At 36.3% G+C, this 16,175-nt stretch overlaps 1 protein-coding gene across 3 annotated transcripts in view; it reads right to left on the reverse strand.

Annotated features, from left to right (window-relative positions):
• Nucleotides 1-231: 231 nt before the first annotated feature.
• The window catches only part of supt3h (SPT3 homolog, SAGA and STAGA complex component), a 208,886-nt gene continuing 192,942 nt past the window's right edge, over nt 232-16,175 (reverse strand). For all 3 annotated transcript variants that reach the window (XM_039660855.2, XM_039660856.2, XM_089120095.1), the window contains one exon: nt 232-679. In XM_039660855.2, the coding sequence (XP_039516789.2) occupies nt 638-679 (42 nt within the window). In that variant the 3' untranslated portion in view covers nt 232-637. The remainder of the gene's footprint in view (nt 680-16,175) is intronic.

Consider the following 16,175-nt stretch of genomic DNA (forward strand, 5'->3'; position numbering starts at 1 on the left):
ACCATTGTGTATGAAATGTGCTAAATAAACTTGCCTTGCCTAAATAAATGAAATAAATAAAAATTAATATATATATATATATATATATATATATATATATAGTTTTTGTGATAAAATAATCAATAAGCAAATGGATTGAAAAAAAAGGACAAAATTATTAAGCGTTCTTCTTCTATTCACCATGGTTTTGTCCTTATTTTTTTTTTTAAATATAAAGCAAATACATTCAAGTTTAAACACAGACCATACTTTATTATAAGATATGGAACATAAAAAATAAATTAAAACCTCTAAATCCAAACAAAGATGAATACAAAAGCAAGATATTACACTTGAAAAATAAAGTTCTACCGCATTACTGATGATGGGTTTCATTATCCAACAGACAATTAAACATCAGGAACGGAACTTCCTGAGCTTCTACAAATCATCTTAAATAAGTATGAAATATTTGTTATAACTGACAAAAAAAAAAAAAAAAATTGAAACCTGTTTACAAAAGAGAACACTTCCACCGCTAGAGTTTACATGAACACCAACAAAACACAACTCGTCCAGTCAAGATTCCAGCTAGTCCACAGTGTTCCCAAGCTAACGAGCCTGCAAACACACAGACACACTCCTCGCGTTCTTCACGTCAGCAGGCCAGGAAAGTCATCCCGTTCCTGCGGTAGGCACTCTGTCGGGGAACAGCGGAGAAAAGGAAATGTGTTATGAATTATACCGGAGCTCCACAGAGGCAGAAGGCCGGCTCTCGTTTTCCGGTTTCGTAGACGACACGGGCTGGAATGTGCAGCCCTTTTTTTTCTCTTTAATGTTTAATCGAAGTTTTTCTGGTTCTGTGGGTTACGAGTCACCGTCCTCATCTATTAGAAACGCAGATACAAAACAAATGTGGTTAACAAGTGGTTTATGAATCTATTTGGGGAAACGCCATTCGGATCTGTTGAAGGCTTGACTTTAAGAATGTCACAGGGGTGTAATTGTGAGGGTCCACGGAACTGCAAAGTAGTTGTTATATGGTTCACATATTTTATTTCTGAACTGTATAACAACTAGGTTGCAAATATGTTTTATGATTGAAATATTTTTGCCTGAATGTTTAAAAGAGACTGAAATATTAAAATCATCATGTAGGTTTCAAAGGTTTGGGAATTTTTTTAGATTTTTATGGAGGGGGATGTTTTTGAAAGAAATCTTTTATGCTCACCAAGCCGGATTTATTTGAGCAAATATGCAGTAAAAACAGAAAGATTTATTTAATAGCAGTATAATAGCTGTTTTCCTGTGAGCATCATTATTCACATGATCTTTCAGAAATCATTATAATATGCTGATTTGCTTCTCAAGAAACATTTGTATTATTTTCAATGCTGAAAACAGTTGTGCTAAAAAAAAAAAACATTTCGAGGATGAAAAAAAAAGCATTTATTTGAAATATAAATATTTAGTAACATTATAGATGCGTTTTCTGTCACTTTATCACTCAATTTAATGTGTCCTTGCTAAATAAAAGCATTTGTTTATAAAAATATCTTACCGACTCCAAGCTTAACGATAGTGTATTTTTCTGAAAATTGTTTGTATAGGATGGCAAAAGTACTAAATGGGTCAATGATGTGACCATTTCTTTTGAGTTGATTTATCTATTATAATTCTACTCTAAACTGGTTAAACAATAAATTACTCATGACCATAACCATTTTTAATATTATCCAATTTAAAAACATTATAGCTATCACCCTAATCATGATTAATCCAAAATAAAAGTTTGTGTTTACATAATATGTGCATACTGTGTATAACTATATTTTATATATAAAAACACACACACACACGCATGTATATACTTAAGAACATTTTTAATTTTATATATAAAATATTAATATTTATATAGAATATAACTAGGGCTGTCAAACGATTAATCGCATCCAAAATACAAGTTTGTGTTTACATAATATATGTGGGTGCACTGTGTATAATTATTATATATATATATATATATATAAATACACACAGATGCTTGTATTTATTTCAGACATATTTTCATGTATATACTTTATAGATTTATATTATATATAAATAACATTTTTTTCTTAAATATACATGCATGTGTGTGTGTCTTTATATAACACACACACACACACGCATGTATATACTTAAGAACATTTTTAATTTTATATATAAAATATTAATATTTATATAGAATATAACTAGGGCTGTCAAACGATTAATCACATCCAAAATACAAGTTTGTGTTTACATAATATATGTGGGTGCACTGTGTATAATTATTATATATATATATATATATATAAATACACACAGATGCTTGTATATATTTCAGACATATTTTCATGTATATACTTTATAGATTTATATTATATATAAATAACATTTTTTTCTTAAATATACATGCATGTGTGTGTGTATTTATATATATACAAAATAATTATACACAGTGCACTCACATATATTATGTCAACACAAACTTTTATTTTGGATGCGATTAATCATTGCACAGCCCTTATATATATATATATATATATATATATATATATATATATATATATATATACACACACACACACACACACACATACATATATATATATAAATATATATATATATATACACACACACACACACACACACACACACACACACACACACACACACACACACACACATATATATATATTTACTTCTTAATGAAGCATTCATTTTATTTGGATAACCATAGGTCATTTTTAGAGCCATTCAAACAAAACATTTGTTAAAAGAACGGCATAAACCGACATAAATGTTCTCAGTTAGTTGCGTAACCTTCATATGAGGCATTTAATGTTTAACATCATCTGTCATTCGAGTTACCATAAGCACTTGGTTGGATGGTAACAAGCGGTCACACACACACAAACATCATTTTAATTATTTAAGACATGTTTCTGCCAACAGAGATCTGCATTTTATGAACGAAACCATCAGATCACCACAGTCCCGGGGTGAAAGGCGGATGCAGTCACGGGCAACATATAAAAATAACAAGTGTCTTTATGAACTCAACACGGCAAACTCCTCTGACAGTCTGTTATAGCACTATTAATTATGATTATTCAACCACAGGGAGAAACCATTGCAAGAACAGGACAATACAGCGCATACAGCTGCATTGTGGGTAAAAAAGGAAGGAGCCGACAGAATCCAAACCCAGTCTGGGTGGTAGATTATTATATATGTCATTTAATTTCCTCGTCATAAAAGAAAAGGAGAACTCGAACCAGATGTGTGGCGTTTGGCCTCGTCCTCCATGTGATACAATTTGTTTTTTTTTTTGATGCGTGTGTTCTTGCATTCGTTTTATGATGAACTCTCTTCATTTGGCTGGCATTTTAACGGGACAAAAAAGGCGAAATGGAGACAGGTCCCAGACGGTAGAGGAAAACAGACGACTCAAACTAGACACAGGCCTAGAAACATGAACTGACATGAAAAAAAAAAAAACACGACAGAAAAAAGAGAAAGGATATTGTGAAAGCTCTCATTCCACATCAGACAACCTGGAACTTATAAAGCGAGATTCCCGCATATCAAAGCTCAAAGGTCGAGGCTTGATTTGCTCGCGACTTCTGTTTCTTTGGGTCATTATCTCGGAGTCAAATTATAGGATCAGCACACTGAGAAGCGGATTGCTAATCAGGACGAACGAAGAAAAGGAGAACATACGATCCTCCGACTGTAACAGGAACGCTTCTGCGTTTACACCTGTATCTGTTACACTGGATGTGGGAAAAACTGCGTTCAAATTTAACTTGATACATCGCCAATGGCGTAATAACCATTTAAAACATAACATATATGAACAAGCATTTCAAATGTTTGAATGAAAAACGGACGCAATATTAAAGTTTTGCCTCACTGACCTGATCGATTTCAATTTGAGGGAATTCTGATCTGATTCGGTTTCCCTCGGCCTGACAGATTGAGAATGAATGGTGCTTTATTAAAAGCTGGATTTTTCCAGCACAGCAAATTCTCAGTTACATTCGGCCTTGCACAACATCGCCAGGCTTATTTTCCAACATAAAAATACACATCCTCGAGGAAGCTGACCAAGAGGAGTTCCCTAAAGATCCTGAAAAATAAATAGCCATGAAATCCACCCTGATATATGTATATAATGTGCATGTTTCAAGGGGAAGCAATTGAGATATATCTCAGGGAAGAGTTCCTTCCTGTGTGGAATATATTTTCATCCTGACGTCTGCACATGAGACCTGTCGCAGCGTCTCAAGCCTTGTCCTCCCCTCCGCTAATTATTTATACTTTGCGAATGGAAAAGACAGGAAAACAGCACAAATTCGACTACTCGTACAGTGTGGAACAGTGTCTGAAATGATCTGTATTTGAGAATTAACCAAACATATAAACAGTCAAACCAAATTTTATTCAGACACCTTCAACATTTCTCACATTATCACAGTGTATTAGCTATAGTTTAGAAAATGGTAATAAACAAGAACTCAGTTGATATTTCACTGGTTTTGGCCATCCTTCTGTTAGACTCTCATAAATGAATCAGGTTGAATATCTGTCAAAACTTAAAGCAGCACTCTGTAGTTTTTTTAAACCTTAAAGGTACGCTATGTAAGTTTTTTTTATTTAAAATGAACTAAATTTAACCAAAGAGTAAATACATTATCGATCCGTCTTCCAAAAGGTGTTTTTGTCTATTACAAGTCTATTAAAAGTGTTTATATTTTAGACCTGACGAGATGGTTTTCACTGGAAATTACGTACATACTGCACCCGCCCGTCTTTCACACGTATATGGTGACGGAGGATCATAGGTTAGTTGTCACTACGAGTGAGAAAGGTGCACTGTAAAAAAATATTGTTGGTTTAACTTAAAAAATTAAGTAACCTGGTTGCCTTCAAATTTTAAGTTCACTGAAATTGAAAAATTGAGTTAATACAATAAAGGAGATTGATTTAATCAACAGAAACTCAAAATATTATGTTATCTGAACTACATAAATTAAGTTGATTTGACAAAAGAAAAAATGTTATTACAAATCATGAAAATATTTTTTTACAGTGGGAACAGACAAATCTCGAAAATCCTTTTTTTTTAAACGCCGAAAAGAGGAGAGTCTGCCGGCATAAAGAGAACGCGACAGAGCTCTTAATAAAACATTGGGTTGGCTTTTTTGAGATGCGAGAATGTGAAAAAAAATGTACGCAACAGGTTATAAGCTTTTTTATTGAACAGATGAACTGCTCTCGAACAGTTACTTGTCATATATATCCGTAGTCGTGCAGAGCCGAAACACACCCAATACAATGTTCTTCTACAAAAGGCATGCAGTTTTATGCTAGAGGGGCCAAAAGTTACATAGTGTACTTTTAATATTTTTCCAAAACCCTTGAGATGGTACATCGACTTACAATAGGTTGAATGACAGGTCTGCCATAGCCTGACGGTGTCTGTATTGCTTTTATTGGCACTCTGTAACTTCGGAGAACCCGAGCACAAAACGAACTACAAAATTGGACTGCTTTACGGCATACATCACGTCCCATCACTTTATGTTGTCATGGCTGAAGCAGCAAGTAAAACCAATTGTGAAGTGCGTCAGAAACAGAGCGCGCGCGATCAGTTTACTGTTGGTAATGTGTTGTGTAGCTTCGCCCCTAGTCGCATCCAATGTAGACTGCATTGCTTTCATTTGAGGGCGCTTAACACACTCAAGCATCCCCGTAGAGCGGGGGCGGGCAACTCGCACCAGCTCGAGACGTGAAAGTACTGATTACGGAGTTTGGTAGGGGCTACATTCTTGCAAGTAAATAATACATGATTAGACGGACAAAATAATCGGTCAGGATACCTATCCTACGTCTGCAGGCTGATAGTCATGTTTGTTACTTTTTCTGGTGAAAGTGTCTTGCCTCAGGCTATAACGCAAATCGATTTTTCAAATTTGCAGATTCATCTATGGTAGCTTGATATGATAATATTGACGACATGGCTATTGTCTACCAACACACATTGAATTGAATTAGCATATCCATTATGTAAAACAGTAGCCAATAGGCTAACCTTACTATAAAGACGCTGGCTTGTAAACGTGAGCTACGCAATCTTTTGACGTTTGAAAAAAAAAAAAATAAAGCCCATGAAACAATATTCATTAGACATGGTGAAATATATGCCAATATACTTCGGATGAAGACATTTCACATGCAACACTGGAGTCTGCCCATGTTGTGAGAACTACTTCCTTCTGCAGAGTTTGGGGGTATCGCTTGTCAACAAATGCACGCGTGTATTCCCTGGTGCAACCATGACAGATTTTTACGACAGTAAAATTCTCCCTAAGACAATACTGTTTCCCAACTGTAGGGGGACCCCAAGAGCAAATTTCAAAAATAACATAATGCTGCTTTAAATTTTAGCACACTGTTAGAAAACACCAATTTAGGACAACCAATTACCAAGAAATGCTTCATTTTGTCCAGTCTGTGGTGTAAAATGGTCGCATTAGCAATTAAGGAAAAAGCGAAGTAAAAAATGTTCAGGTCAAAGTGTCTGAATCATTTTTGGTCCCAAATTTTTATACATTTTACTGGTTGTCCACTCCATGATTATTTTTTACTTTTGATGCTTTTGCTACATAAATTAATTATAGTGTCCTGCACCCACTAGTAAAAAATATAAAAAAATCAACATGACATCATGACTTTTGCGTAAACATACACGCCACTTTCTAATCAAGCGGCGTGTTATCTCTACGCATTTGGAGCTATCCGCGTGTATGCGTGTATGTCTACGCCATTGACGTCCGAGTGATTCCGCGTGTCTGTACACGCTGTCAAATGTCCGCGCGAAACGAAGCAAAATGTACATCTACATCTGGGGAGCGATCTTTTTTTTTTCCTAGGATGGTAAGGGAACAGTCATAAATGCCATTAACCCCAGTGACGGTTAGGTTTAGGGACGGGTTGAGGTAAGTCATATATTTATATATACAGTAATAACGTTAAGTCAACGGCGTTCATAAACACGCGGAAAAGTGATTATGCATCTTGATAGCACGCCAAAAATGGAAATACGAATTGGCGTGTCATACACACGCTACTTCATGAGATCAGTCTGAAAAAATTATATGGATGTTACTGGGCAAATTTGCCACTTGGCCTCTGTCAATCATGGCCTCCTCATCATCCCCATATATATATATATATGAAGAGTTCAGATGCAAAAGCCTCTAAGTGCCATTTGAAATTTTCTTCTAAAATGATCATTTTTATCAAGCTCGTATATTTAAGTTCAGTAATTTCACTTAAATAGCAATGAAGATTACCTATTAATTGTCATTTAACCCTTATGTGCTGTTGTGGCTTTTTTCAGCCACTAAGGGGTATTTTTTAGTCTTAATTTGGCCGTAACTTTTTCTTTGTTTCAGCAAATGGAATGATTTTTGGTGACAAATCTTATTTTGACACATATTTTGGGAAAATGCTTTGAAATTTTTCAAAAACTCAACAGTACACTCTGGGCAAATTCACTACCCTTTCGTTATGTTCGTGGCTGAAAAAAGCCACTACTTTAAACTGCTGTAAAAATGTATCAGATAAATATTTTTTTCAAATTTTTTTGCATAAATCTATTAACCGACCTCAGTCCTGATCAAAACTACTAAATGTTTAAAAAAAATTCAGGATTTTAACTCTTTAATTGCCAAATTCATAAATGATGTCACTGATTTGGGAAAAAAAACACAGAAAATGACTTATTTTCAATATAAAATATGATTGTGGACTGGATTTTTTTTCACCTTTTATCACAGTCTTGGACATGTCAAAGATTAGAAACAACATTGGTTTTGATGCATTGTTAGTTTTTGTGTAGCATCAGATTTTAACTTTTTCTCCCTCATTTACTGTTCGTGGCTGTTTTTGCCCCATTGACTTCCATTATAACCACATTTTTTGATTGCAAAGCCATGACACCATAAAATCATGCATTTTTGATTGTTGATGGTTTTCCCTGTTGGGAAGAGGTAAAATTTGTAATTTTTACTGTTGATAACCAGGTGGAACCATTAACCCTTTAGACAGGCCTGTGCAAAAAAAAGCTTAGTTTCTGGCTTTTACATGCAGTTATATGGAGTATAATAGCATATTACAGTGTGTATATGTGTGTGTGGGTGTGCGTGAGTGTGTGAGAGAGTGTGAGAACTCACCTTGATGCGTCTGAGAAAATAAAAATATACACTTCAGCTCTCAAAACTACATGGAGTAAACAAAAACAAAGTAAGTGTATTTATGCATCTGCTGCCTTTTGATGGTGAGAAATGCAGACTAAACAAAAACAAAGCAAGTGGATATAAACGCTTGTCATTTGATGGTGAGAAGAGCAGCAAGCAACATGAGAGAGGGCTTGACTTGTAGTGAAGTTTTAGAGATGATTATGCAGTCTGACCCCTCCAGCGAGCTGCAGGAGGTATTGTCTTCTCACTCTGACCGCAGACTCAGGACAGTCAGATCCTGGTGTGGATGTGGCACCCTCATCATCATCTCAAGCTTCCACTGAAGGCGAGGAGGATTCAGATGATCCTGGATCTGGATGGACTGGGAGAATCTTGAGAGGGACATGGTGGCTCTGAAAATCGCACGACCACTGCGATCATCCCACAGGCAACGTGTGGACTCCCCTCTGGATCTGTAGACGCTGGCCAAAATCAGTAGCCCCATGTTGGCACAGAGATCTGTGGAGTCCACCCCAGTCCAGTTTCTCATTGTGCGGTGTCCATGGAGGTTGGTCATGCTGACAATGAGGTCAGTCGTCTCCTCCGTAAAAAACAGATTGAACACAGAATCCATGTTCTGAACCATTGCGATAGCATTGCGTGTCGGCCCTCGACTCACGCCTCTTGCAGGCTGAAGAAAGGGAATTGTCTCCGCATTGGTGGAAAACCATACTTCACCATTTCTTCCAATCCACCCAGATCCAGGATCCACAGAATCCTCCTGCTTTCAGTGGAAGCTAGAGCTCCACTGAAGGCGAGGAGGATTCAGAGGATCCTGGATCTGTGGACTCCACAGATCTCTGTGCATGGGGCTACTGATTTTGGCCAGCGTCTACAGATCCAGAGGGGAGTCCACACGTTGCCTGTGGGATGATCGCAGTGGACGGTCAGAGTGAGAAGACAATACCTCCTGCAGCTCGCTGGAGGGGTCAGACTGCATAATCATCTCTAAAACTTCACTACAAGTCAAGCCCTCTCTCATGTTGCTTGCTGCTCTTCTCACCATCAAATGACAAGCGTTTATATCCACTTGCTTTGTTTTTGTTTAGTCTGCATTTCTCACCATCAAAAGGCAGCAGATGCATAAATACACTTACTTTGTTTTTGTTTACTCCATGTAGTTTTGAGAGCTGAAGTGTATATTTTTATTTTCTCAGACGCATCAAGGTGAGTTCTCACACTCTCTCACACACTCACGCACACCCACACACACATATACACACTGTAATATGCTATTATACTCCATATAACTGCATGTAAAAGCCAGAAACTAAGCTTTTTTTTGCACAGGCCTGTCTAAAGGGTTAATGGTTCCACCTGGTTATCAACAGTAAAAATTACAAATTTTACCTCTTCCCAACAGGGAAAACCATCAACAATCAAAAATGCATGATTTTATGGTGTCATGGCTTTGCAATCAAAAAATGTGGTTATAATGGAAGTCAATGGGGCAAAAACAGCCACGAACAGTAAATGAGGGAGAAAAAGTTAAAATCTGATGCTACACAAAAACTAACAAAGCATCAAAACCAATGTTGTTTCTAATCTTTGACATGTCCAAGACTGTGATAAAAGGTAAAAAAAAATCCAGTCCACAATCATATTTTATATTGAAAATAAGTCATTTTGTGTTTCCCCCCCCCCAAATCAGTGACATCATTTATGAATTTGGCAATTAAAGAGTTAAAATCCTGAATTTTTTAAAAAAAATTTGTAGTTTTGATCAGGACTGAGGTCGGTTAATAGATTTATGCAAAAAAAATTGAAAAAAATATTTATCTGATACATTTTTACAGCAGTTTAAAGTAGTGGCTTTTTTCAGCCACGAACATAACGAAAGGGTAGTGAATTTGAACAATGCACAAGGGTTAAGTGAAATTACTGAACTTAAATATACAAGCTTGATAAAAATGGTCATTTTAGAAGAAAATTTCAAATGGCATTTAGAGGCTTTTGCATCTGAACTCTTCATATATATATATATATATATATATATATATATAAACACAAACTGATTGGCTTCATCTCAGTTTCCTCTCAACCAGTAAGCTGGTGTTTGTTCTGGCCCAGTGTGGCTGGCGTCGCATCATCCAGGTGGATGCTGCACATTGGTGGTGGTTGAGGAGATTTCCCCTTCAATGTAAAGCACTTTGAATACCGAGAAAGGCGCTGTATAAATGTAATGAATTACTATAATTACTGTATTATAATATCTGGTGTCTGAATAATTTTTGGTTTGACTGTATATATACATTTACAAATACACTTCGAAACAGCTATTTCATTTAAAGTTTAACAAATTAGAAAAATAAAGATTGTACAAATTTAGAAAAAAAGCCTTTTTTTGTAAAATTGAAATATATATATATATATTTGCCATTTTCTATGTTTGATTAAAACACTCTATACTGTCTAATGTCAGAGTAGACTGACTTAGAGAGTGTTTTCTTCATGTTTCAGAGCTGATTTTAGGTCAATTAAATATATCCCATTATATTAGCCCCACATTTAACAACACGAACTGAAACAGCAGGACTTTGAGTGGCATTTTTGTGCTGAATCCTACTGAATTTCTGTTGAGGAAGAGATTTCACAACTTTTCACCCACCTACAAAGTCACACATCTGTTTCTTTGAACAGAAATTATGCTGTGAAAGAGGAAATCAAGTGAATTCACTAAACACACGTTGCACAATGCATTTTAGCACCTGCAGCTCATTTTTAGCTGGGAAGTTGTGCAGTGCAAAGAGCAAATGCAAATGACAAGAGTCAAATTTAAAAGGACAGTGATGAAAGGGAGGCTGAATAAAAGCCTCATCTGAGAGCGCTTCTGATCTCATTCTGTCCTCTTTAAGTTCCATTAACTGCAATATATAAATACAGGGCAAATTCAAACGTGGGCGAAACATTCCGCCTTTGTGCTTTTTGCAAACTGGCTCGCGATCCCTCTGCTCGACCATTCATAAATCTCCATTTTTGCAGATAAATAGTGCTAAGTAAGACCTCCGCTCCCCCCTTATGGAAACACTCCACGGAGGTCTCTGGGTTCAGACCGGGCTCATCCAGGCCCGTGGCCTTGGCAGTGGGTGGCACCTCGAAACCCAGCCCACGGGGTCCAAGAACAACTCCAGGAGAAAATATCTGCAACATGGTCAGAGGAAGCATCTGTGTGGAGAGAGGCTTTCTGATGAAATATCGCCTGCTGACAGTACAAGAAGGAAGAGAGCGTGCGGTTTCAGAGTCCTCGTACAGAAGCGCCGCTGTAAAAACGCATTCCAGTAGCCCAGCAACTGACCCTCGCTGCTTTTATTGCCTGGATACATTACGGGCTCTGCAGAAAACAAGAGCGTATGGATCAGAAATCTGGGATCCGTGGATACGGAAGGCTGGCAGGGGTCTGGAAGGCTTTATTGGACGCGCGCTCGTGTCCTTCACTTCTCTGAATGAATGGTCAACACATGTTGGCGGTTATCTGCGCAAGCTGTTAAATTTGCATTGGTGGCATGATGTGAATTAATGATTTGTCTCCAACCGTGTGAGCCTGACACAATATCTAAAGAGAAATAACAGTGTGGATTTTATATTCATGAGCAAGATTATTTGCTCTTGGATTGCAGTTGTGTACACAAAGGTCAAAAGGGTCACATGAATTGTTTTATTTATTTATAGCCCACAGTCAAATTAGTAAAAAAAAAAAAAAAAAAAATCATATTATGATTTACTGACTGTCATGTTGTTTGAAGAGAGGTTGAACGATATAGGATTTATCCATGTCTGATACCAATATTTAGTGAGACAAATTTCCATATTGTACTGATATAAACCGATAAAGTATCTAAATATTAAATAATCATATTCAAAAGTTGCTATTACAATTTTTAAAATGTTTTTGAAAGAAATTTCATCTGCTCACCAAGGCTATATTTATTTTAATCAAAAATACAGTAAAAACTGTAATATTGAGAAATATTATTCCAAATTTAAAGAACCTGTAATTTTAAAATGTAATTTATTCCTGTGATCAAAACTGAATTTACTCCAGTGTTCAGTGTCACATGATCCTTCACAAATAATTCTAATATATTGATTTGCTGCTGCTTTTTTTCAGGATTCTTTGATATATAGAAAGTTACAGTATTAATTACATTTATTTAGTAAATTTATTCAGTTATAAATAGAAATCTTTTGTAATATAAATTGTCATATTTTTATATATTATTGATTTTTATATTATATTATATTTTTCGTATATGTAATTATTTTTTTTGAATATTATTGATCCTTGCTGAATAAAAGTATTAATTTATCTCTCTTTTTTAATACCACAAATGCAATAACTATTGTCAACATTGCTAATAATAATAATTAGTCCCATTAATTCAAAAGTTTGGAGATAATAACTATTAGTTCTACTTAGTCATGTTCTTCTTAAATGCTACTATGTGTGTACTGGAAACATGTAGTTAGTATATATATATGGATTACTCTAATATTAAACACAGCGTGATCTAATCACCATTACAAGGAGAGAACAGCTCAACTCATAAAAGGAACTCTCCAGTGCTTGGGTCGTTTTAAAAGGGCAAAAACCGAGCCAAGTTGAAAGAGAAGCTTCTTTGGTCGTCTTGTTTGCGTGAGGAAGGAAACTGTTTGCACTTCTCTATTCTAGCCTGTTCAGCTGCATCACTGCCAGGATTGTGCAGAAAAAAAGAAGGATGACCCCCGGAGAGAGGAGGTTTATCTTTGATCAGTGCCGCTGTGTCCTCTCGTTGGTCGTCGAGTCTCAGGCGGACGCGTAAATGTGAGAGACAAACTGTCTCCTCTCCGCTGAGAGATGACACTCCAATTATCAGTCCTGCACTGAGAACTCGCATATGTAACTCATTAGCTAGAATATCATTCTGTGTTTCTCTTATTTTTATGGCAAATAAAAAAATGGTGGCCATCAGGCATTGTTTATAACCAATGTGCCACGGGACTTGTGTGTGACCGTCTCAGACAGTCATTGTTTTACGGGTGCCCGGCCGGTTTGATGAACACAGAAACATTGTTAGAGTCAATAAACAAAACCAAGTCCATCGCACGCACCATAAAACTGAGTGGGGTGCATATTTCAGCCTCGAACACCTCCAATAGTTCGCTTCTTGTCATTTTGACACAAGGTTCGCAGGCCAAGATACACATTAGACAAAAGGTTCAGGAATACATTGAAACACTTCGGTACAAAAAGAACATAAATACCAGCGAAGAAAAACAAAGATCTGTCACAGACTAAGCTTGGGCAGGAACTTCACCCCAAAGACTGGATGAGAAAAAGAAAGGCATAGTTTACCCTAAAAACGAAAGGTCTGTCATCATTTACTCACACCAATGTCATTCCAAACTGCATGAACTTCTTTCCTCTGGGGAACACTAGGGCTGTGAATCTTTGGGTAGAGAGTGAATAGATTAAATTCACAATTCATAGGCTTATGATTCTATTTTTTAAAAAGGAGAAACGTTCTGTTTCAACGTTCGGTTCTCAAAACCAACGATTCACAATGAGATCCAATTAAAGGAGTAGTTCACTTTAAAAAAAACTTTTGCTGATAATTTATTCACCCCAATATCATCCAAAATATCCATGTCCTTCTTTCTTCAGTCGAAAAGAAATTAAGGTTTTTGATGAAAACATTCCAGGATTTTTCTCCATATAATGGACTTCAATGGGAACCAAACGGTTCAAGGTCCAAAAAGACAGTTTCAGTGCAAACTGCAAACTGTTCAAAGGGCTTTAAACGATTCAAGAAGATGAATAAGGGTCTTATCAAGCGAAATAATCGCAAATTAAAAAAAAAACAAAAAAAAACAAAGTTTAAGTTTTATAAGCTCAAATGGTCGCCTTGCTCTGTAATGCGATGCACGTTCGTGACTCTCCTGTTCGAACTCGTTCATCAAAATGAACAAATCTTTTTTTCGTGTCATTTGATTGATTCAACGAACGAAATGAACTCGGAAAAATGGACTCGGAAAAAAGATTTGTTCATTTTGATGAACAAGTTCGAACAGGAGAGTCACTGGACCACAAGGTCTTTTGGACCTTGAATCGTTTGGTTCCCATTGAAGTGCATTACATGGAGAAAAATCCTGGAATGTTTTCATCAAAAATCTTAATTTCTTTTCGACTGAAGAAAGAAAGACATGGACATCTTGGATGACAGTGGGGTGAGAAAATTATCAGCAACATTTTTTTTTAAAAGAGAACTACTTCTTTAACGATTTGATTCGGCCTTTTTTAAAGGGTTAGTTCACCCAAAAATGAAAATTCTGTCAGTATTTACTCACCCTCATGTTGTTCCAAACCTCTATGTGTTTATTTGTTTTGCTGAACACAAAGGAAGATATTTGGAAGAATGTTTTAATCAAACAGATCTCATTCCCCATTGACTTCCAAAGTAGGAAAAAATACATACTATGGTAGTCAATGGGGAATGAGATCTGTGTGATTAAAACGTTCTTCCAAATATCTTCCTTTGTGTATAGCAGAACAAATTAACACATAGAGGTTTGGAACAACATGAGGGTGAGTAAATACTGACAGAATTTTCATTTTTGGGTGAACTAACCCTTTAAGTGCATCCATAGCATTCTTTAAATGCTTCCCCTAAAGCCCAAAGTTAGTTCATGTTAGTCCTTAATGATGTCACATCACTTTATTTTAAAGGGATAGTTCACCCAAAAATGACAATTCTGTCATCTATTACTCACCACAAGACTTTCCTTCATCTTCGGAAAACAAATGGATATCTTTTTGATGAAATATGAGAGCTTTCTGACCATTTTATTTTTTTGGGGTGAACAAACCCTTTAATAGCCTATACAATTGGTATATAGATATTTATATAAAGATTTAAAAAGGCTTAGAAAGTATTGTTGGTTCATGTTAACCTCTGTGTAGGATAGTGTTAATGTATAGGCTACACTACCTTATTACAGTGTTCCAGAAAAATGAAAACACACTGTCCAATGCTTCCATGGACAGACTGCTCTAGAATATCAGGCATTTCCCTAACTAATCCTAAATTAACTTTTCTTTACAGAATAAAAAAAAAAACCCTCTTTGTTTTCTTTCTCTGTCTCCTATGATTGAAAGCTCAGTTCATACTTTAAACACATCTCTGAATAATTTGGTTCTTGATCCTATTTTCATTAAAAATAAATTAAAAATGTAATGCTACAGTTTTTAACTTATCCTTTCTACCAACCAATGACGATCCTGAAAGAAAATAACAGCCATGCAAATTGTACGCTATATTTTATGTCCTCTGAAATCAAACGGCAGCTTTGCGAGGAAAGGCTGTTGAAGATTTCCCTCCACCGTAGCTCTTAAATCTCATTCACACTTTCGTATTTTTACACTTGAAAGTGAGAGCAAAAGGGATTTGAGAGTTGTGGCAAAAGGAACGATTTCAAACAGATGACTTTGCTCTTTTCCTAAAACAAAGATATCGTTGGCTCTATTGTACACCATAGCACACCTTGAAACAATATGGGGGCGTGTAAATGATGATGAATGACAGGACTTTCATATTTGGGTGGACTAACCTTAAACAAACGTGTGAATGAAAGGTCTGAGAGGGACGTAAAGACAAGATAGGAGAAAGATGTATGATTGTGCATTTCACCGACCGTAATGAGACGTTACCATAAGTGTAACTCCTGCTTGTGCATATTCATGAGCAGCATAAGACAGATGTGGGAATGTGTGCGAGCTCTTGTGTGTGTGTGTGCCGGCGCCAAGAGCTCCGGGAGGAGGGAGAGGACAGGGATACGCGCAGTGGTCCTGTCTGCTTGGAGCCGACTGAATTGGATCAAGGCTGCGGT

This window comes from Pimephales promelas, chromosome 15 (genome assembly GCF_988280905.1).
Source record: "Pimephales promelas chromosome 15, fPimPro1.hap1.1, whole genome shotgun sequence".
NCBI lineage: Eukaryota > Metazoa > Chordata > Actinopteri > Cypriniformes > Leuciscidae > Pimephales > Pimephales promelas.